Source organism: Sinohyriopsis cumingii, chromosome 9 (genome assembly GCF_028554795.1).
Source record: "Sinohyriopsis cumingii isolate HCF-2022 chromosome 9, ASM2855479v2, whole genome shotgun sequence".
NCBI lineage: Eukaryota > Metazoa > Mollusca > Bivalvia > Unionida > Unionidae > Sinohyriopsis > Sinohyriopsis cumingii.
In genome coordinates this window covers 109,418,793-109,441,807 of record NC_142969.1, presented here as the reverse complement: position 1 = coordinate 109,441,807, position 23,015 = coordinate 109,418,793, and the positions used below count along the sequence as shown (strand labels likewise).

At 35.2% G+C, this 23,015-nt stretch overlaps 1 protein-coding gene across 5 annotated transcripts in view; it reads right to left on the bottom strand.

Moving 5' to 3' along the window:
• Nucleotides 1-2,293: 2,293 nt before the first annotated feature.
• Nucleotides 2,294-23,015, bottom strand: part of LOC149792456 (uncharacterized) — a 54,239-nt gene continuing 33,517 nt past the window's right edge. For 2 of the 5 annotated variants that reach the window (XM_089971039.1, XM_089971037.1), the window contains 3 exons: nucleotides 9,762-10,035; nucleotides 5,046-5,084; nucleotides 2,294-3,056 (listed from right to left, as the gene is read on the bottom strand). In XM_089971039.1, coding sequence (XP_089827165.1) covers nucleotides 2,899-3,056; nucleotides 5,046-5,084; nucleotides 9,762-10,014 — 450 coding nt within the window. In that variant the 5' untranslated portion in view covers nucleotides 10,015-10,035 and the 3' untranslated portion in view covers nucleotides 2,294-2,898. Of the gene's footprint in view, nucleotides 3,057-5,045; nucleotides 5,085-9,761; nucleotides 10,036-17,803; nucleotides 17,959-18,357; nucleotides 18,514-18,984; nucleotides 19,104-23,015 lie in introns of those variants that run through there. The other 3 variants (XM_089971041.1, XM_089971038.1, XM_089971040.1) reach the window with 3 other exon arrangements.

Below are 23,015 nucleotides of genomic sequence, written 5' to 3'. Positions count from 1 at the left end.
TGGTACTTCAGTATGACATATAACAAGACCACATTTATTATGCATATTTGTTATGCATTGTGAGTTGGCTTTTCTCAATAACCGAGTTTGGGCCTACCTGACTAATGTCTTGTCATTTTGTAAACAATATATTACAGAACTAACATTTCTCTATGATATATTTAGATCATTATGAAGTTAAACATGTTTACATATGTTGAGTTCAATGTCTATTGTTTTTGAAGAAATTAAAAATGTCCTAGAAGGAAGTTGTTTACGACTTTGATGGAGAAATGACCTTCATCCTGGTTCTGTTATTGTGTCTTAGTTTTCTATATAAAATAAATGGTGTTTACTTCAGAATTATTCAAACATATCTTAACATCCAAACTGGAATCAGTCGTATTGTTGAATTCAGTTTTAATTTGAGAGGACTTATTTATTTCAAGTATTCACTGGAATTACAAAGTGCACGATATTTTCGGGCTAAATCATTATTTTGGGAATGCTGTGAATCTATTCAAGGACATTTTGAAATATATCATTGTGATACATCAAGAATTTTACGACATAAACACGATACGATACTACTGGCACATCAGCAATTTCAGTATTGGCATTTATTCGGAACACCACTGGAATTAATTCGGAACACCACTGGAATTCATTCGGAACACCACTGGAATTCATTAGGAATATTCATACTTTTGGGTTTGTGATGGACCTTGTAAAATTCCATGCGATTTAAATCACAATAATGAAAGCTCTTTTTAACTTTTCACTTTTTTATTCTAGCGAAATAAATTATTTGTTGAACTGTACAAAACTTGGTTTTCGCTCTTTTCTGTTACAAAGTTTAAGACCACAGAATCGTAACACATTGGCCGTGCCATGATACAGAGTGATGGCGTTTTGCTTATCAATGAGTTCGTGTGTGTGATTCATATCAGAACTGCAAGTACAGATCAGTACCTACAAACTTAAAATTTCAAAAACGAAAGCTTTGCTGATTGTGGATACAATTACAATACATTGAGAACAGTGATAATAGGTTTCATTAGAGATGGATACTGTTCAGTTATGTCATGTAGAAAAATTAATCTAAAAAACAATTTAAAATTCACCCATATATGAGGAAGAATAGCTCTCTTCTTAGTATTGATCAGTTCGGGCACTTTTTATAAAACAGAAATATATTCCTCCGAGCGTGACGGCGAGAATAAACTTAAGGATATGATCGAACAATCTGTCTCTGAATACGTCATTTGAACCGAACAGGCAAGGATATCCGAATAAACGAATGTAATAAAATGATAAAGTCGTCTAATTGTAAAGCACGAGAGCATCTCCAGTTTATTACAAATTTCATAAATAGAAGGAATAAAAAAGCAGAACAAAAACATAAATATCGATACATGGAAAAATAAACAAAAACAACTGAGTCGCACTCAGTGTACTACCCACACGACACGGGGTGAAAAGTCATGGGGATATAACATTTCATGGTTAACTGAGGTATCTCAAAAGAGGCGTAATGGCGGCAGGTCAGACTATATATTTTAGTACGAAGACAAAAGCTCTTCAATATTTGATTGAAATTTGTGGAACAATGCTAAAACCAGAAGAAGACGTCAAATATAACTGTTGAGTTTATGTGAACACGAACACAAGAAAAAGACAGATTATATACATTAAATGCAAACATCTAAAACTGATGTAGCAATATGTGACTGGTTCATTTGGCCATAAATAATAATATTACAAGTATAATACATTTATACTTCTATCATCTTGGAAAGTATTTCTACATAAATTCAATTAATTAAATTTAAGAGTACATATTAACTTATATTTATTTTTTAAAGGTTTGCACTGTGAGATCGCGTAAAAAAGAATTATATATTACCTTATGTTTATTTTAAAATGTTTTGCGCTCAGAGCTCGCGTAGTAAACAGATTGTAAAGGCTAAATTACATTTTGTTGTACAGTTATTTCTGTCCTCTCTTAAAGTGGAAACCGAAAAAATTATCTCAGAAAAGTCTGAAAGTCATAACAATCACATGGTCAAACGAAACGGAAAACACGGTTTATGAGGACAAAATGATTAGAGAACACAAACCCTCGGAAATTATGAAACGTGCGCACGCATGGTAAAAAGTGCCAAGATTGTTAGAATACATCCAAGACAACACTATGTTGTACAAAGTCACGTAACCTTTTATCAGACTAAAATGTGATACAATGTGTAGCAAGGACGACATAAACACTAATTGTAAATGTAAACGCAATTGTTTAAAGAAGAAATGATAGAGATAAAAGTGAAATCTTTAATCCGATTAATGTACACAGACTTGCATGAATTAATTTATGTCAAAAGACAGTTTTCAAAATTGTGAAAGGCAGATTTTTAAAAGAAATATGGAATATTGTGAATATAACCATTATAAACCATAATTAATTAATTAAGAATCCAAAACATAGAAATGAATCGAATATCTTTCTTTACAATTATTATGAAATGTCATTTCTACATTGAGAGTGAATGTGGCGAAATTCGTAAAGGAGCCCATTCATTTTGACAGTCATTTATTTGATGCGACAATTCAAACGGTCTGTATTACTTCCATGCATTTGACAAATAACAGAGCATGATCTGTGTTATCACGGTTAGTACTGATTCCATTGATTCCGAAATTCGATGGAAATTGTCTTTCTTTGCAAGGATAAGAGTCTCAGAAATTGAAAGTATCCTTCAGTGAAAACTAAACACAACTAAGCTTCAAGTGGATTGAGTTTTTCAGGTCGGAGAATCTGTTCGCAGAAAATACCGTCATTCGGATTTCGTAGAAACTATTTAATAGTGATAAGCGTCTGTAGGGTTGAGATTTCAGACGTATCATCGGTAGAAATCGACTTGTTTATCGGCGGCGACGTTTGCCGAGGGAGCCCATCAAATCACGAAGTTTGTCAAACGACATGTTACCGACAGACATCATTCCTGGACCCCCAGGCCTTGGGAGGCGCTGTTTATCAAGAGTCTTCGTTAAAAGGTCCAGATTTTCCAATCCACCAATACCTGAAACAAATTAAGACATTTTTGTGTAAAATTCAACTGTAACATCTCAGAAAGTGCAAGAAGAGGTAAATACAGTATTAAAAACAATTAAAATAAATAAGTGCTGGTGAAACTTAACGAGTGATATTAAAACTTCGATATGGAAAGTGTTAACTCTCAATGTATCTTGCCTTTATGTGTTCTTTATATGTGTGTTCTTAGCGGATATTGTAAAGTTTGCACACAAAAAATAAGCTGAAACAGAACTATCGTGAGAGTGATCTCCGAGGAAAGAGACTCCAACAATCTGCAACATTAAATAAGGGTCATTTGCTATTGCGATTATCCTATTCGTTCACCGTATTTTTTGCCAGCAGCCTGATACATGTAAACCCGTTTGAACGATACGTGTCTCTCTGTCGGAAACTAGGCTATCAGCTTTAACATATTAACCCCTGGAGGTTTTTGTCGTTTTCGCCTGAAATTCGAGTAGGAAATACATTTTGAAAGCTATTTCTGAATACATCCTAATCCAACAACTTCCATATGATTTTCCAATAACATAATGCTTAGTTGTGTTAGAAACATCGTGTTTCATTGGCTATTAGGCTCGCGCATGAGAAAAAGGGTAAAAGTTGGAGTTCTTTTCTTTTTCTTTTTTTTTTCGTTTGCTTAACGGACCCATTATGTTGGTATCGAGGCCACTATTTATTTTAAATGCCCATCTTATCTTACTTTTTGCAAAGGTTCATCTGTCTGTTTGCAGCTCATACCGGTCTGCCTTAGATACGAGACTAAAAAGTCTAAAATCCGGACACAAAATCTGATTCCGACCACGGGCGAATTTTGGGTAGAAAAAAATCGGGTCCAAAAATGACGTTTGTCCCTCTGTATTTTGTAGTACAACTAGAACTTCCAGATTATTTGGTATCATTGTAGAGCTACATCTGTCTACCTTTCTATAATACCACCCACTTTAGTGAATCATACATGACCTTGACGCTACAGAGCTTGGCAGTAGGCTACTACCTCCTGCCACGTAAACTCGTCGCCAGGGGTTAATGAGGTAATCAAGATGACCTCCTCTCTCGAGTCTATTTAAAGCGTTTTATCACCGTGGAGGTAATGTAATTGTAGAAGGCCAGGAAGGAGGTGGTGCAATTGTTCACAGTCTTAATTTGAGGTTCGAAGATTGATAACATATTTTTTTTTCAATACAGACAAACTTTAAAACGATCATCTTCAATCCGCACGCGTGGATATTACAGATATATCGGTGACTTGCATTGATGGATTTAACCTATCTAATGTGCGTTCAAGTTAAAATGGCAAACATAAATGTGGATAAAACTCTTCGTTTCAAAATCAAAAACTTTGGTAATTCAGGCTCTATTCACAAGAAACAAAAAAAACCATATAATTAATTAAATCTGATCTTGTATTATTATACCATAGGTTTTATATTTTTATATGATCTCTCATGATGTTGTAGTCATAAATAATAATAATAATAATAATAATAATAATAATAATAATGATAATAATAATAATAATAACTTAGATGAAATCATGCTTACAATTACACATATAAATATTCAATTATTAGTCAATAATTACTCATGATGATGATGATGGTTATTATTATTAATATCATTATTATTATTATTATTATTATTATTATTATTATTATTATTATTATTATTATTATTAACGCGTAACTGTCATTCATTTTAATATCTTAAAGATATTGTAATAAGAATAAAGAGTGCAATAACAAATTTTATAAATTCTTGGGAAGATGAGAGCATGACTAAATTTACATAACTAACTTGATTGTTTGGGTGAGGAGGGTATGAAATGGAATGTAGTAAAGTACTCGTTATAATAATCTAAGGACAGTTGAAAGAAATCATCGATGTCTGGAAAGTCACTCTTTCTTGAGTCATTAATAAAGAAACCTTTTGTTAGAGAAAGACTATCAAGAATATTTAGAATTTTTCGAATACTTACTTAATCGCTTTTTTCTGCTCCTCAGCAGGTCTTCATTATCTGCAGAAGAATAGTGTAAACAAATGAATACGATAAAAAGGCAAAAAATTGAAACTTTATCGTAATTGCTTATGGGGACATGATACCAGAGTGATATGGATATATTTGATGCATAATTTTCAATCTAAATGCACACACACACACATGTATGTATGTGTCTATGTATGTATGTATGTATGTATGTATGTATGTATGTATGTATGTGGTAGGTCGTGGGTTCGATCCCCGGCCGAGTCATACCAAAAACTTACAAAAATGGTACTAACAGCTGCCTCGCTTGACGCTCAGCATTAAGAGGTTAGTGTTAGGACTGGTCGGCCTGGTGTCAGGATAATGTGACTGGGTGGGACATCATGCTACATGTCTGCGGCATGATGCCCCAGTGCTAGACATCACTTTAAACTGTCACACTGCAGACATCGTAGCGATATGACTGAAAAATTGTTAAAGCTACGTTAAAAATCCAAATCACACGCACACATGTATATATGTATGTATGTATGTATGTATGCACGCACGTACGCAGTCAGCATTGGTGTCGGTCAAAATATCGCAATAGGTATTAGATAAAATGGGTTATGATGAGTCAGTGAGTTCTTTTCTATTATTAGCTGTGTCTGACCCAGTTTCATATTCTATATAGTGTCGCGTCATGTTAAACTCTCATAAGCCTGATAGTAACATATTGAGCAATAAATCTACATATGGGGACATAATGTTATCCGTAATATTAAATTCCCAAAGAACGTAGAGACTGGCATAGTGTCATCTGTAATGGTAAATCGACCAAGGAAGAAACGCTAATACTAGGGGACCACATAGTCCTAAATTTGCCGAAAGGTTAATTCCCATGCATACCTTCCCAATTTGCCTTAATCTTAATTACTACAGAGTTTCATTGTGCCGACCCCCTCCCTCCCCCCACTAACCAACTCACACACATACACATACAGCGAAATTCAGCAATTACGAGCTGACGATATTATTAAATAACAATTCTGAATAGCATTTTTCTTGTCGATAACGTTTCTAAGGAAGGTGAACTCGGCATCAATATAACCTTTCATGCAAAGGAAAGAGTAAACTACAGATGGACAAATACATAAATAATTGAGTGAATGGAAGGATGGACTGATGAACGGAGATATGAGGATGGACAAAGGAAAAGACACTAAAATGTGTATGAAAACTAGTTGTCGTAGTACATTCACACTTTAATTTACGCCACGCAGGGCGGAAATACAGGACAAACTCTCTTCAAACAACATGCTATAAAATCACCGATGGACTGATCATATGAACGTGCAATATCTGTTTGTTGTTATTATTAGATTAGAAGGTCATTTTGTGTGACAAATATCATCAAATCTTAACCGATATCACACGGTCATGTCATTACTGTCATTAACTCAGAGTTAATGGCTCCCGGTTTTATAGTATGACCTAAAGCATATGTATGTATGTATGTATGTATGTATGAATGTAAATATGTATCCTCGAGCTTTAGTGTATAGCCTTATAAATGGTTCTTCTAAATATCTTCTTTGTCGTGCAAAGCTGTACAAACCAGATACAGTGTCTAGGTTGTCAACCACTTGTTCAACATTAAAAATAACAGTTAGCTAGAAGTAAGTATATGATTCTTTAAGAGACATGCGCACAAGCAAATCATGTAAACACCTTGACAACAACGCTGTAAGGCCAGTAACTGACTTACTGAGCAGCTCTTTCGTTTGCTGTTAAACTCGGATGTCTGCGGTCGAATGGCTTATTACTAGCTTCATTTCTTCACTAAATTTTTTTGAATTAAGATATAAGGGTTAGAATCCCAGTCCAAACATCATCTTTTTCAAACCAATGTTGCTAGTTCCTTGATAAGTTTCAAATACGCGTTGCTGCGATAAAAACTCTTCGTTTTAAGATCTTTGGTTCTTAATCTTGCTGTAATTTATTTCTTTCCTATGATGTCCCACCTTATGAACTGGACTTAATGAGAACTACAAAGATATTGCCGCTTTTCCGTAAACAATTGAGTTCAGTCTAAAACCATTAATATAAGTTCAGTATAAGACCAAAATTAAGGCCATCATAAACCACTGAGAGTCCAGTATAAGACCAAAATTAAGGCCATCAGAAACCACTGACAGTCCAGTATAAGACCAAAATTAAGGCCATCATAAACCACTGAGAGTCCAGTATAAGACCAAAATTAAGGCCAGTCAAAAGCATTAATGTTAGCCCAGTAAAAGAATAAACGGAAGGTAATCATTTGTTGCATTATCAAACATGTTCATTTAAAAGAAAACAGAGTTTTCTTACAGCCTAAATATAATGAAAAACCAATATTATTAAAAGAATGAGAGGTTTTATGAAAATAACTGTAAATTTTGTTTTGGAATTAAACTGCATATAAATACTGATGTGGGGTAAGTAGATCCCAGGATAAAACTAGCACAAGATAACATGTGAAGGACTTTAAAACATGCTCTCACTTTCCAACATTTCCACTATATCTTGATAATACTGACATTGTGATCAGATGGAGAGGTTACGAATCAGTCATAGTTATTTATATATTTAAATGCAAATAAAAAGTACACCTGACCTACTAACAGCCAATATAATTAGCTCACAATCAATGCAAATGCATCAATCTCCTTCTGCTCTCTCTCTCTCTCTCTCTCTCTCTCTCTCTCTCTCACACACACACACACACACACTTCAGCATCACTTTCTTTTCACTAAAACTCTTTGACATTTTGTAGCAAATACAAAACATTATACTTTAAACCAAATATGTCAAATTAATTAAAGTTCGCTGAGTTTTTACCTATAGTGCAAGATATAGGTTTAAACGTATCGAGTAAGATGTACATTATTACATGTCAGGTAAGACATAGGTACCCGAAATAATTTTAAGATTAGAATTTACTGAACGTTTATTGTTTAAAATTGCCCTTAAAGAAAATCTTTTTTCGAAAAATATTGTATTATGTACGATCGTGTAAATTTAAAATTTTGGAGCGATATTTCGAAATTTTACGTGTCAACAGAAATAGTCCATTGAGCTGATGCTTTATTGGTTTGCCTGTAAGCGGATGTAAATAATGTCTTTGTCCATAAAACTAATTATTACATGATGATAAGTCCTTGCATTCAATATACAGTTGAACCTTTATTTATGACTCTAGAATTTAGCTTTAATTCGTATCACGAAAGAGATTCTGGCAGATTTACTGTTGAACTCAGGTGATCTGTCTGACACATGACAGCTATCATGACAGTTTTGCTGTTAACTCAGTTGTTCTGTATGACAGCTTTGTTGTTTAACTCAGGTGTTCTGTATGACATAGCGCAGCTATTATGCAATAGACAAATGATGGTAGTATGGCAGTTTTGTTGTTTAACTCAGGTGTTCTATATGACACAGGACAGCTATTTTGCAATAGACAAATGATGCTAGTATGGCAGTTTTGTTGTTTAACTCAGGTGTTCTGTATGACAGTTTTGTTGTTTAACTCAGGTGTTCTGTATGACAGTTTTGTTGTTTAACTCAGGTGTTCTGTATGACACAGGACAGCTATTATGCAATAGAGAAATGATGATAGTATGGCAGTTTTGTTGTTTAAAGCAGGTGTTCTGTATGACAGTTTTGTTGTTTACCTCAGATGTTCTGTATGACAGTTTTGTTGTTTAAATCAGGTGATCTGTATGACAGTTTTGTTGTATGACACCGGACAACTATAATTTAAGAGTCACATGATGAGATCATGAAAGTTTTGTTGTTTCACCCTGTCATTCCATCTGACATAGGACAGCCGTCACGAATCAGGCTGTTTCCTGTTTTACTAGATTTAATAAATTTGCAAGCTATAAGATAACGAATATGGACAGGTCTATCTCAGAAGAAAATGTAGAAGACCTGTATTTTAACAGATTCAAATGATATTCTTTTTCGAGATGTATCGCTACAACGAGGGGACTTTAGATTCAACGAGACGACAAAAATCGGTGGTGAAGTTTCTTTTTCTCTGTAGAATTAGGAATGCTGATATTCCTTGTGGCCAGACTGCTCAGGGTACAATGGTTTTCTTTCTAAAATTCTAAACTCGAACTTAAGACGTACAATGCAAAACATTGGAGTAATTTATTCTTATCAGACTTATCCGAACTGCTTCAAAATATATACCAGTTCATGTTTCCGCAGGGTTACTATTGCAAAGAACTTACACATATTGTCAGATACAGACAAAAGTAATCGCTTTTTAAAGCACGTTAAATGGAATTTTTATATAGAAATGGTCAGTGGGATGCAAGCATTCAAATAAAAACTATATTTTGTTTTGTCTTCAGGCGGGTGTACAAGAAATAAATTCTGATTTCCTTACTTTGAATTGACTCTTTTTTGCTTGTCATCGTGCAAGGACTTATTTTATTACCGATGAAATATTCGTAATACATATAAATGACGATACAATTTAAAATATTACGATATTTTCCATGAATAGAACGAAGTTGTTAATTATGGTAACCTTTTCCCCAAATTCTCAAACATTCTGTTAATGCACAGAAGCAGATGAAATCTACATTTCAACCAAAAATGAACAGGCCATGGGAAATTGGTCAACCAATAAAAAATGAAACTAGTAAAAAGTTTTAGGAGGATGAAGTCCTTACCTAAAATTTGGCGGCCATTAATTAGTCCTAAATTATTTGACTGACTTTCGTCTGTAAATCGTCTTTTCAAACCTAGATGAAGCTGGTTGGCTAGATAAGAGTTCACTGCTTTTTGTAAGTCTGAGTCCCTCAGTTCGTAGAGATCATCATCAAGCGGTCTTGTTTCAGAAACACACACGAAAACGGCGAGTACAAAGATGCAGAACCTGATCCTGAGTTTGGAACAGACAGATCTGACTGACGATAGATGCATCCCAACTGTTACTTGTTTACCCTGAAAAGAGACAGATCTGTGTCATCTAGATATAAAATCTTACAACCAAAGTCGAAATGGCTCGATCAAGCAATATCTAACGCACTCATAATATTGACTCGTAGGTAAAAGTTAATATCAAGTCAGCAAGTTCAAACACTATGGTCTGCTCCAGGCTCTTATGTGAATAATATCAAATTCGAACTAAGATACTTCCATCTCTCATTTCTGCAAATTTAGGGGACTTAAAATCAGTACTTGTTATGAGAGAATTGCTCCTTACATTTTAAGTTTACTGAACTGGTAGAAGATACCCAAATCGCCAGCCTGTGACTAAATAAGTTGATTACGTGCTACGCTCGATGTTCGCAACAATCCGATTTTGGTATTCATGCAGGTGCGCCTTTCTACTCTTTGTATCTTTGTACGAATATCCTCAATCCGTATAGATTTAACTTATTTTAGGACAAATAGTGTACCCTTGAATATCTTTAATTGTGATCAGCCATGGAGAGGTTCTAATATTTAAACGTGCTGCCCATTGTATAACTTTCGACATCTTTGTATAATGTTTCCTGGGCGAAAATAAGTAATGTCTATTTCCATGAAGGACAGTCAGAAGATATATCGTTTATCCATCTTTGTTGCATACATTTTATATAAATTTCATAGATATGTCGAAAAGAAAAATGAACGTCCATATGTGTGCATGTGTGTATGCATGGGTTAACAAAACTGTAAGCTCGAAAGGTAACTGAACATTCGGGAAAGCTATTTATTACACACTGTAACTTTTGTTAACGAAATTTAAGAAAAGTCACAGAAATGCACATATCCAGTATTTAAACTCTATGATCCACAAATACTTTTGACTATTGCGCGTTTATGCATTGTTTAGATTCAAATACAAAATCAGCTATTTTGTCACCAAATTTAAAACAAATCTATATATTAAATAGTTTACAATACTTCAGTTTCATACCACTCTTATGGAAATATTTAAAATAATCCCTTAAATTATTTTATATTGAAATACTCGTATGTCTGTGTCATTCGCAGATCTTTCGTTATCTCATAATGAAATTATTGTTTTACAAGACTTCTCAAAAAGGTAAACTGGCTACACGATTCAATGTGTTATATGAGCGGATAAAGAAAGAAAGAAGAGTTAAAAATAGAACAATTACATTTATAGAACGATTGTACTCGGTTATTAAGTAGAGCCAGTGTGGCCCAGCCAGGATAACCTTCACCCAGATATGATTTAACACGAATCAGCTAAACAAATTAAATCGGCTATCTATGTATATGAAGTGATAAAACAGCCTGTTAGGTTAATTTATTAAAGGGACTCTCGAGGCGTTGTGTTGAATTTTGATCCAAACGAATTCATAGAAAAACGATATAACATTCAATAGATCTCATAACGTTATGGGCTTTGTGTTAATTACACACTTGTAAACTGCACTGCCAGAAAATTCTAGTACCTAGGAGACATAAGAAATGTAACATTGAATCGTCTCGACCATGACCGAATTTAATGTTGGTGCCTTTCTGGATGTTCCTGGAGCTAATAGAACCAGTACGTGTCTTCAGAAAAACAAACCACATCAGCGTTTAACTTATAATTCGAAGGACATTAACAGATATTATAGCGTTGAAGAAAATAATTACATTTGATATTTGACCACAGGTATACAAAATGTAAACAAATGGTATATTGTAAATAGTGATGCAAATTTCAAACAGCAAAATATCCATTGAACATTGTAAAAACGTTTGAACGTAAACAGTTAGCTTCTCGCTGAAATAATTTAGGGTAAACATTCGGCGACTTTTAAAGTCTTACAAATATTCAAAGCCTCGGAAGTGTGTACTAAAGATAGCTTGATAATAATATAATTGTGAACAGGTAAACAAAAAAAGTCCCGTCGTTAGCATAAGATTAAACTTTACGGACAAAAAAAAAAAATGAAAGATAAAATTTTAATCCAGATTAATTTACCCATCATAAAAATAAAAAGAACAGTTTCATACAATAAAAATTATAACTGCAGCTTTTTCGATTGGAAATCGAGCTACAGAGATTGTAGATGTGTTAATAGTAGTACTCCAGCCTACTCTCGCTGGCGGAGTAATACACTCATCCTGTATGCAGCAATATGAGGTGTTGCTTGCAACAATTTCGCTCATCTTTGTTGCAATGCATGCACACTATTATAGATTTAACCCTCCTTAGTTTATTCCAGACGAAATCACGCGGAAGAATGAGCAAGGTATCAAATGAACTACCACCATAACATCCTAAAGACACTTATGTTCAGTAAGATATAAAATTTGCTTGGTACCTTGGAGTGCAATTTTCTTGCTTCATTACCATCTGTAGCATCACTTCGTGGCCTCGACCTATCCAAATGTCAGTCGACACTATGATTGTAGCTACTGTACATATAGCTTGGTCAATCAGTGCGAAACATACTGTTGTTGTTGTTGTTGTTGTTGTGGGGTTTAACGCCATATTTCAGCACACGATAGGCTATGCATGGCGGCCAGTATTAATGGTGGAGGAAGAACCCGGGAAAACCCCAAGAAGAACCACCGACCCACGAGAAACTACTGGCGAGCTTTCTCACATATCCACGTTAGCAGAATCCTAAACATACTGTAGTGGGACACTAATTGCAACCGCTGCTAGTTTTAGTACGTAAATGTGTTGAAGTCAATATTTGTTTTGATTGTTGTTAAAGAATGATCAATTAGTGATCGAAATGGCGGAGGTTTCGCTACTATATGAGTACCATACTAGAAGGTCATGTAGTGAAAGCACGAGTGAAAGAACAGTTATATGATGAACGAGAGAAATATCCTCCACTGGTGATCAGCAGTGGGAAACTCGACGATAGACATAAAAATGACAGAAAATATACCGTACGCGTGCATTATACTCGTAAGTTTTTAGTCAAATTTCTTTCGAGGTTGCATGTGCTGCATATCGATCCAGTTCATTTATTTCCGAGTGCCACCCAGTCCCGGCCCTAGGACAAGGCGAATGATGTAACCGCCTTTGGCCCCATACTTTCAGGCAATGTAATTTTTTGCTTGATCGCTTGTTGCCTTGGGCCGCGCATGCTGCCTTGGGTCCCGCACATTCTAGGACCGGGCCTGGTGCCACCGAAACTAATACGCGTGCATCAACATTTACATTTGCCGTAACTCGAGACAAATATAGATTACGTTTCTGTCTGAACGAGTACATTGTTTCTTATTCTCAGTATCAGAATATATGTTATTACGTCATCGTAGCTGCTTGAAACTAATGTGTCTTCCAACGTCAAGCTAACATGTATTCCAACGTCAAGCTAACATGTCTTCCAGCCTCAAGCTAACATGGAAACATGTCTTCCAACGTCAAGCTAACATGGAAACATGTCTTCGAACCACCTTTCTTTGCCAAGATTGTTTAATAACGCAAAAAAAGTTCTTTTAGGCGCCCCAAGTAAGAAAATAACAAATAATAAACAGGAGATGCTTTAAACCCTTGTTGTAATACTTTTGAAGGAAAAAAGGTAGACAACTCTAATCATATCATAAAAACTGATATTCTAAAAACGCTGCTATATTTGCTAAATTTATTACATTTCTAATCTATCTGCACAAACATAGACACGTAAACATTGAAATGCGCCATACTTGATTACCACGTGATTCATTCACTAGCACAAGAAGAAAAAAGTGTGTAAAAAATAACTATGATTATCCTTGTCTGTAAGAACATATGATAACTGATTTTGGATGATTATTTAAGCTTCTTGTGTAACCATGGAGATAGACCAGTTTTTATGTTGTTGTTGTTGTTGTGGGGTTTAATGCTATTTTTCAGCACACGATAGGCTATGCATGGCGGCCAGTGTTAATGGTGGAGGAAGAACCCGGGAAAAACACCGGAAGAACCACCGACCCACGAGAAGCTACTGGCAAGCTTTATTACATGCCCACATTGGCCGAATCCTAGACTCGAACCCACGCAGACAGGGGTGATATGGCAGTGATCCCTAAAGGAGAGGGCTATGAATCAGTTTTGATAAAACTTCCAGTGATTTCTTCATAATCTGAGGATTGAAACTGAGAGATAAGGACAAATAAATTGATAGAAGTGAAATGCATTCTGTGCTTTGTGACAACCATGATATTGAAGAAAAATAAAATGTTGTTTTAGTGTGTTCAGTTTATACAAACTTACGTGTAAATTTAATTTGAAAGGATTTCTAGAATTCACCAACCATGAATATATGCATTCAAGTAATGACCTTTAGCAATAAGAAAACAAAATTAGCATTAGTTAACTTTAATAGTAAAGCATTTAAAAAAAGAGACAGACTATTGTCGATATCCGTCCATCCTTTACTTTCCAACTTTTTCTTGGAAAACAATATAGAGTTTATGTTTAACGTCGTATATATAGCATTCGATGTAAACACGCAATATATACAGTTTGTACCCTATGTAAATGCACATGTTTATGAAAACGTGTGTGTGTGTGTGTATGTGTGTGTGTGTGTGTGAGTGAGTGATTTGGATTTTTAACGTAGCTTTAACAAATTTTCAGTCATATCGCTACGATGTCTGCAGTGTGGCAGTTTATAGTTATGTCTAGCACTGGGTCAATCATGCCGCAGACATGTAGCATGATGTCCCACCCAGTCACATTATCCTGACACCAGTCCGACCAGTCCTAACACTAACCTCTTAATGGTTAGCGCCTAGCGAAGCAGCAGTTAGTACCATTTTTATAAGTCTTTGTTATGACTCGGCCGGGGTTCGAACCCGCAATCTCCCGCATCCGAGGCGGACGCTCTAACCACTAGGCCACCGGAGCGGTCGGTTTATGAGAATAAACAATTGAATTAAATTAAATTAACCATGTTTACGGCTTCTTCGTTAATATTTCCTACCGTAAACATAAACATTTGTGCTGTACTATTTTAAATATTTCATCTCGAAGTTTCTCGTAAATTCTCGATCAAAGAGTCAAACTATCTGAATACAGAGACCTTGACTCATGCTTTACAAGGCCTCAACAATGCGCTTAAAATACAAGGCCTTAACCCTAGGCTTTGAATACAAGGCCTTAACCATACGCTTTGACTGTAAGGCCTTAACCATACGCTTTCAATAAAAGGTTTTGACTCGACGCTTAAACTGCAAGGTCTTGACTCTAGGTATTGAATACAAGGCCCTGACTACTACGTTTCGAATTCGAGGTCTTGATGCTATGCTTTGAATATAAGGTCTTAACCCTAGCTTTGAATACAACGCCTTAACTCTACGCTTTGAATATAAAGCCTTAACTCTAGCTTTGAATACAAGTCCTTAAACCTAGCTTTGAATACAAGGTCTTGGCTGTGCTTTGAATACATGGCCTTAACCGTAGCTTTGAATACAACGCCTTGACTCTATGTTTTGAATATAAGGCCTTGACTCTGTGATTTGAATACAAGGTCTGACTATATGCTTTGAATATAAGGCCTTGACTATATGCTTTGAATACAAGGTCTAACTATATGCTTTGAATACAAAGGCCTTGACTCTATACTTTGAATACAAGGCCTTAACCCTAGCTTTGAATACAAGGTCTTGACTACCAATCTGTAGCAAGTTAACATATAAAGATTCATAAAATCTAGTTTCTGCCAAGTTTATGTTAAAATCTCATATTTTGAAAAATAAACAATAACAGCAACAATAAAACCCTTGATCATGTATGTGCAGGGACTGCTGGAACTATTACAAAAACAGAACATGAATTATAGGTGTCCAAAGTGTGACCTTTGGTCAATAGTTAAATGTTGCTGGTCTGAGTTTCTGTTTGATTACATACATATTTCCTGTCCAAAGCCTGTCTTTGAGATGGTCGCGTTCGTGTCTGTTATGAATGATCAAAAAGGACTTCTCCATAAGTTCTTTCTAGACTGTCCTAGATTCGCAGAATAAAAAGGGTGACCCCAATCAACATTTGAAAAGTCATTTCTAAGTCCCTTGAACAAAATAATTCACGAAATTAGAGAAAATTCACGGACGGAGTCCAATGTTTCACTTGAATGAGCAACATGAAATAATTGTGCACGCATTTTCAGATATTACCGTGATTTAAAGTATACCAAAAAAAAAGCTATTTTGTGAAGAAATTTCAAACCAAAATGTCTTAAATATCTGATAATATCTCAGGCTTAAACCTATGTTATAGGACGTTCGCTTATATTAACAATTTATGTATACCTTTGTAGATTTTCATATGTTTCCTTATCTATATAAAATGTCATGTTTTCATTATTGTTTTCGAAAAGGTAACCTAACTTGAGTAGTCTAGGGATCAAAAGCGTCAAATCAGAACAAGAACAACAAAAAAGATACCAAAGCAAACAAACAGAAAAAGAAACAACAAAAAGTATGTCTTTTTCCATAGAGCTTCGTGGCCTTCAGTCGGATATCATTAATAATGAACCAGCTAAAAACAGCAATTTAGCTGTCTATTTCTATGAAGTGATAAAACAATCAGACTAATTAATTAACACGCGTCCGATTCATTAATAAGAATGTTGAGATATTTTGTTGAACTTTGACCGTAACACCTTGGTAAAAAAACGCCATATGTTTTAATGCATCGTATAAAAGTACAGGCTATGGGTTAATAACACACTTGCAAAGTGTTCTGTCAAAAAAATTGGTCTTAGAAGAGACAATTTCAACGTTGATTCAAGGGCGCCCGCACATAATGGTAAGAGGTTGGGGTACTTGTCCCCCCCTCCCCTCGATTTCACCTCTACACATATATTTTTTTTCCACATCCGTGATATCTAATAGCTGACCAGTAAATGTTTGCCCCACCCCACCCCCGAAAATAATTCTGCTGGATCCCCTGGGTGTATTGCTGGTTGTTATGTGATCCTCAGTGGAAAAACAAATAAACCAGTAAATGTATCAACGAAAACAAAGGACAACGTTTACCCATAAAAAATAAAATTTAAAAAAATAAATAAAAATTAATAGGTAATGTTATAATCTCGTAGATATTAATGTCCACGGATACCGAACCACGGGTGTGCAAATGATAAAAATAATTTACATTTCCTTAAATGTTAGCGAAGATGGTACATTGATTGAGTGCTCTATACAAGTAAATGCTTAACGAAGCTGGTCTCAAGGCAGCGCGTGTTGCACATTGTTACCTCACATTTCTTTCAGGGCACCCCAGAAATTAATTCGCATGTACCAATATTTTACCGCCACGATTGAGACTGCTTTTGGGTCGGAACACATTTTTATGTTCTAAATACCAGAGCTGCAATACGATATTGAATCTGCTCTATTGAACGTTCTTTGGAAATATGTATAGGGCATAAATAAATAAACGCAGTCAAACGTGACAAAGTAATTAGAAACTAGGCACGCTTTCAATAGATCCATTGTTTTGTAATCTAATTCACTCACACTCCGTGTATGCCAACAATAAAAGTACAGAAAATGTGGTCTCGCTTTCAGCCCAAGTTTACATGCTAATTACTACTAAGCAACGATAGAATAATTGAAAGAAACCTCAAAATTACACAAAGTAGATTATTTCATATATTATCATTCACCTACTGACCTCTTGAACTGTATCCAAATTGTATAGTGTAATAACTTTTCAGCAAAGTACGTAATCAAAATGGAGAATTTTTTATGAATGCTGGGTCGCATAAAGAGTTACAATTAAATCTAGAATATAAATTATAGATATTCAAAGTGTTACCTTGCTTACAACTTTAAGATTGCTTGTCCGAGTTTCCGTTTGATCAGAGAACTACTGGAGCATACATTCCGTAAAAATGAATGCTTTGTTCATACAGTAGTGTTATGATGCAATATGGTTGATCAAACCAGCGTTAACTTGTACAATTGAATACATGCTGCATAACTGATACAATGCCAGATTTTAATAACTTAGTCTGCTCTACATTCTGCAGCCTGCATTAACATTTACCAGGTTATGCTACGAACCTTTTTTTTTTTTCGTTTAGCTTCCTGCACAGCAATTAAATCATACCAGTACAACTATTAATAAATAATGTATTTTGCGGTTTCATTGCAATAATAGAATGCACATATTTCTATGAGAACAACAGTGATAAATAACAACAGTGATAAGCAACAACAGTGACAGTCAAGCCCGAAGCGTTGTGAAAGACACGTCCTAAGACGACTTTAAATTGCAACTGCTTGTGGTAGGTAATCTATATTGTTTAAAAATGTTCTTTTCCAAATGTATAATTGTTTAAATGCTTACTATAAATAACATTTACTCACGTGATGAAATGAATTTTAAATCCACCATTTTCTAGCATTTTGTTTTTCAAATTCCGAGTTCTACTAGTCCACATGAGATTTCTTTAGAAACGCTCATGCCCTTCCAGCAGCACGAGTGTGGAAACAGTTAAATATACCCACCAGCAGTCTTTTCCTGCGCGTGAATGTGGTCTATTATTTATGTTGACCCAGTGATTTTTTTTTTTTTTTAAGTTGATCTGACGTTGAATATAGGTTAGACGGTTTAGCTAGTAAGCCGGATTGAAGTATGTAAAATATTTTTGGCACATACTTTTAGGAAATAACTGTTTATATTTCTTTTTTTATGCATAAATGCCAGCGATAGTGTTGCTCAGAACCACTACCCTCAAGTTTTCATAAAGGCCCCATCTTCACAAACGAACACACGTTTCTGATACAATTTTGTACATTTTAACATTTTCGCAAAACAGGCAAATAAACCTTATATTAAATGCCTCTTGACATTTATTATTATTATTATTATTATTTTATTATTATTATTATTATTATTATTATTGCTGTTGTTGTTGTACAGGTGGTGATGGTGTTTGTGTGGTACTTCTGGTGATCAATAACTAAAGAAGTTGTAAAAGCAGAAGTCATTACTTGAGTAACTGGAATCCTCAGCAGGCCAGAATCCTTGATAAGACTGGTACGTATCCAACAGACTAAACATTATTGTTTGGTTGCATTCCAGAGATGATATGTAAATTATATCGTCATTCGACGATTTCTTCACACGTTTCCACCTGATGCCAATCACGCGTCCAGCACGAGGGAAAGAGTACGTATCTATAAGCAAGTGTAAATCAGTCTAGCAAACAGTTCAGTGATGCAATCGTGTTTTTCCAAAAATTCAATCAAGCCTCGTTGTGAACTGAATATGTGAGCTTATATATATATATATATATATATATATATATATATATATATATATATATATATATATATATATATATATATATATATACCAAAACACAACTATTATCCAGTGTTAGTACCCACACTACTTCTATGCTGTCAATATTGATAAATTTGCTCCATGAGAGAAATTTAATCCAGTCCTGATCTCTATCACATAAACACTTGGCAAATAACATGCCCTAAAAGCCATACTGGAAATAAGAGAAAAAATTATATATATATATATATATATATATATATATATATATATATATATATATATATATATATATATATATTCACACAAAACAGAACTTGAACTTTAATCATTAACATTAGTAAAATACTGAAGAGGACAGCTTTGATGTGATAGGTATTCCATACTCCTTTTGTTTTTAAGGTTCTGATATGATCATTTACATCATTATTTCAGTACATACATTTATTAATCTAACTTTTATTTCCCCCCACTTCTTCATTGTTTTTTTTCATTTTCATCTCACTTTACGAAATGGGGCCCCCGGTGGCCGAATAATCTAAATCGCTCGTCTTTACCGATCACTGTCATCACACCTCTGTCCGCGTGGGTTCGAGTCTCGGACTCGGCAAAATATGGGCATGTAAAAAAGCTTCTCGTGGGTCGATGGCTTTTCCCGGCTTCTTTCTGCAGCAGATACACTGGCGGACATGTATAGGCCATCGTGTGCTGCAAAATGGCTTTAAACCCAAAAGAACGACACTTTATGAAATAATTTATATCAGCCGTCCCTTCCTCCCTCCCCACCAACTTTTGTCATGCTTCATAAAATGTCACTATATTCCATATCTACATTTCAAAATAGGACGATATATAAATAAAGTAAAATAAGTTTTTCAAAAATGGCTACCCTAGGGTCTGTGTGTGTGTGTGTGTGTGTGTGTTTGACTTATTAGAATTTTTAACGTAGCTTTAACAATTTTTCAGTCATATCTTTACGATGTCTGCAGTGTGGCAGTTATATAGTGATATCTAGTAATGGGCATCAGGCCGCAGACATGTAGCATGATGTCCCACCCAGTCACATTATCCTGACACCAGGCTGACCAGTCCTAACGCTAACCTCTTAATGCTGAACACCTAGCGAGACAGCTTTTGTACCATTATTGTGTCTTTGGTATGACTCGACCGGGATTCGAACCCGCGACATTCCGCATCTGAGGCGGACGTTCTAACCACTAGGCCATCGGAGCGGTCTCATTGAAATAACAAAACTCGTCTACTAACGTTTAAGAGCTCTTCTGGAGTGTTTATTTTTAACAGTTCTTCCAAAGTGTGTATTTTAAAAGTTCATCAAGAGTGTTTATTTTTAACAGTTCTTCCAGAGTGTTTATTCTAATGGTTAGTTTTAGTTGTAAAATAAGAAGGCCGCGTTTGATTAGGACCCGTCGTTGTCGCGTGTGTTTGCATGACTTGTTACATTCGCCAGCCTAATACACGACGTGCATGGTCTATTTATAGCACTTTTCACACGACTTCGGAATCCCCTGTGCATATGTGATAAGGAATTCCATGCACGTGTGTTATTAAAATCTACACATATACTGTATTCGAAAACAAGGGCAAGAGAAAACTACACCATTTGTAGTCCTACCTAAATAACTGTATTCAGACCATTAATGCAAGGTACCGAAATATCAATGTTTATTGTTTTTAAAACAACTTTATAGAAAAGTTTATTGTGACAGTCTAACGGGATCAAACCTGATAGCTCTAATATTTTGTCAGTTCACTTTGTCGAATGAAATAATTTATGAACATGGTGCAGTGTGCTGAAGACAATGACTCAACATCAAAGTATTGGAGCGTTCCATCAACAAAAGTTAATTTTCTAGTAGAACACAGATGATTACTATATATATATATATTGCATACATACATTGTATTAATATATTGTCCGAACAAAATACATTATGCTCTACGGTAAATATTATATAACGATCTGGAGTCAATGTCCTGGAGACTAAAAGTGTAACTGTACAAAATGACTTATTTCATATTATTAATTAACTCAAATTAAATCTTTAGTTTACTTAGTATATTGATAAAAATCAGAAACCATTTATGCAAAATATCGACTTTTCTCTGAACCCTCTGTTTGATCACTATCCTTTCTCCGAGCCATCATACTGATTACTGTCATTTCTCTGAACCCTCCTTGTGATCACTGTGATTTCTCTGAACCCTCATTCTGATCACTGTGATTTCTCTGAACCCTCATTCTGATCACTGTCCTTTCTCCAAGCCCTCCATGGGATCACTGTCATTTCTCCGAACCCTCCTTGTGATCACTGTCATTTATATGAACCCTCATTCTAATTACTGTGATTTCTCTGAACCCTCATTCTGATCACTGCGATTATCTGAACCCTCATTCTGATCACTGTCCTGTCTCTGAGCCCTCATACTGATCCCTGTCATTTCTCTGAACCCTCATTGTGATCACTGCGATTATCCAAACCCTCATTGTGATCACTGCGATTATCCAAACCCTCATTCTGATCACTGTGATTGTCTATACCCTCTTTCTGAGCACTGTGATTTCTCTGAGTACTAACTGTGATCATTGTCTTTCTCCCGTGCTAAAAGTTTATGAGTATTCTTATATATCTAAATGTAATAATGCTAAGAACGATACGTATAAATAATCACAGGGTAAACGACTTGGCTGATGATTTTGTCAATAAGTTCAATATAAATTTGATGAAATAATATGAGAATTGTGATACAGCTCATATATCAGTTATGACCTTTTATAAAAGTTTTTTTTCTATAACGGATCATGATTTTCTAAAGCTCCAAGTAAAAAAGCGTCAAATAAACAAACAACAAACAAACAAATAGGCATGATCGGTTCCAACGACAAAAAACGCCTTGGTTTGACGTGGAAAATGAAATCAATTTAATCAATGCTGAAGTATTTACATACACACCACTCCGGTGGCCTACGTGTTAGAGCGTCCGCCTCGGATGTGGTAGGTCGCGAGTTACAACCCCGGCCGAGTCATACCAAAGACTTACAAAACTGTTGCTAACAGATGCCTCGCTTGGAGCTCAGCATGAAGAGGTTAGTGTTAGGATTGGTTGGCCTGGTGTTAGGATAATGTGACTGGGTGGGACATCATGCTACCTGTCTGCGGCATGATGCCCCAGTGCTAGACATCACTATAAACTGTCACATTGCAGACATTGTAGCGATATGACTGATTTTTATTAAAACCTACGTTAAAAATCCAAATCACCACACACACACACACACACACACACACTATTTACATAAGAAATAAGACAGGGTCGTGTAGAATACATGTGGTTGAAGCATGTGCAACCTTTAAAAAAAAAAACAGGCAGAGTAGAGCTCAATTCACTGATGGGCAAGCCAAACAATTGTTAAATAGGCGTTTTAACAACGCTGGAAAGTACTACTGGATGCAAGAATAATACGCAACAGAACAAGCAACTGAAATAAATATGAATTTTAAGTTTTTTTTCCAAAGTCTCCAAAATGCCTGGGGCTTCTTTTTAATCGCTGATAATGATACTATTGAATTTTACAATAAATAGGTAAGGGGTAGTCTTGATTGGAACTGCTAAATGTAGATATTACAGAAGAAGTGATAAGTTAAGCCATCAGCGAATTCAAACGTGGAAAGATCAATGGACCAGTTAAATCATGAATGAATTTTATGTTCACCTT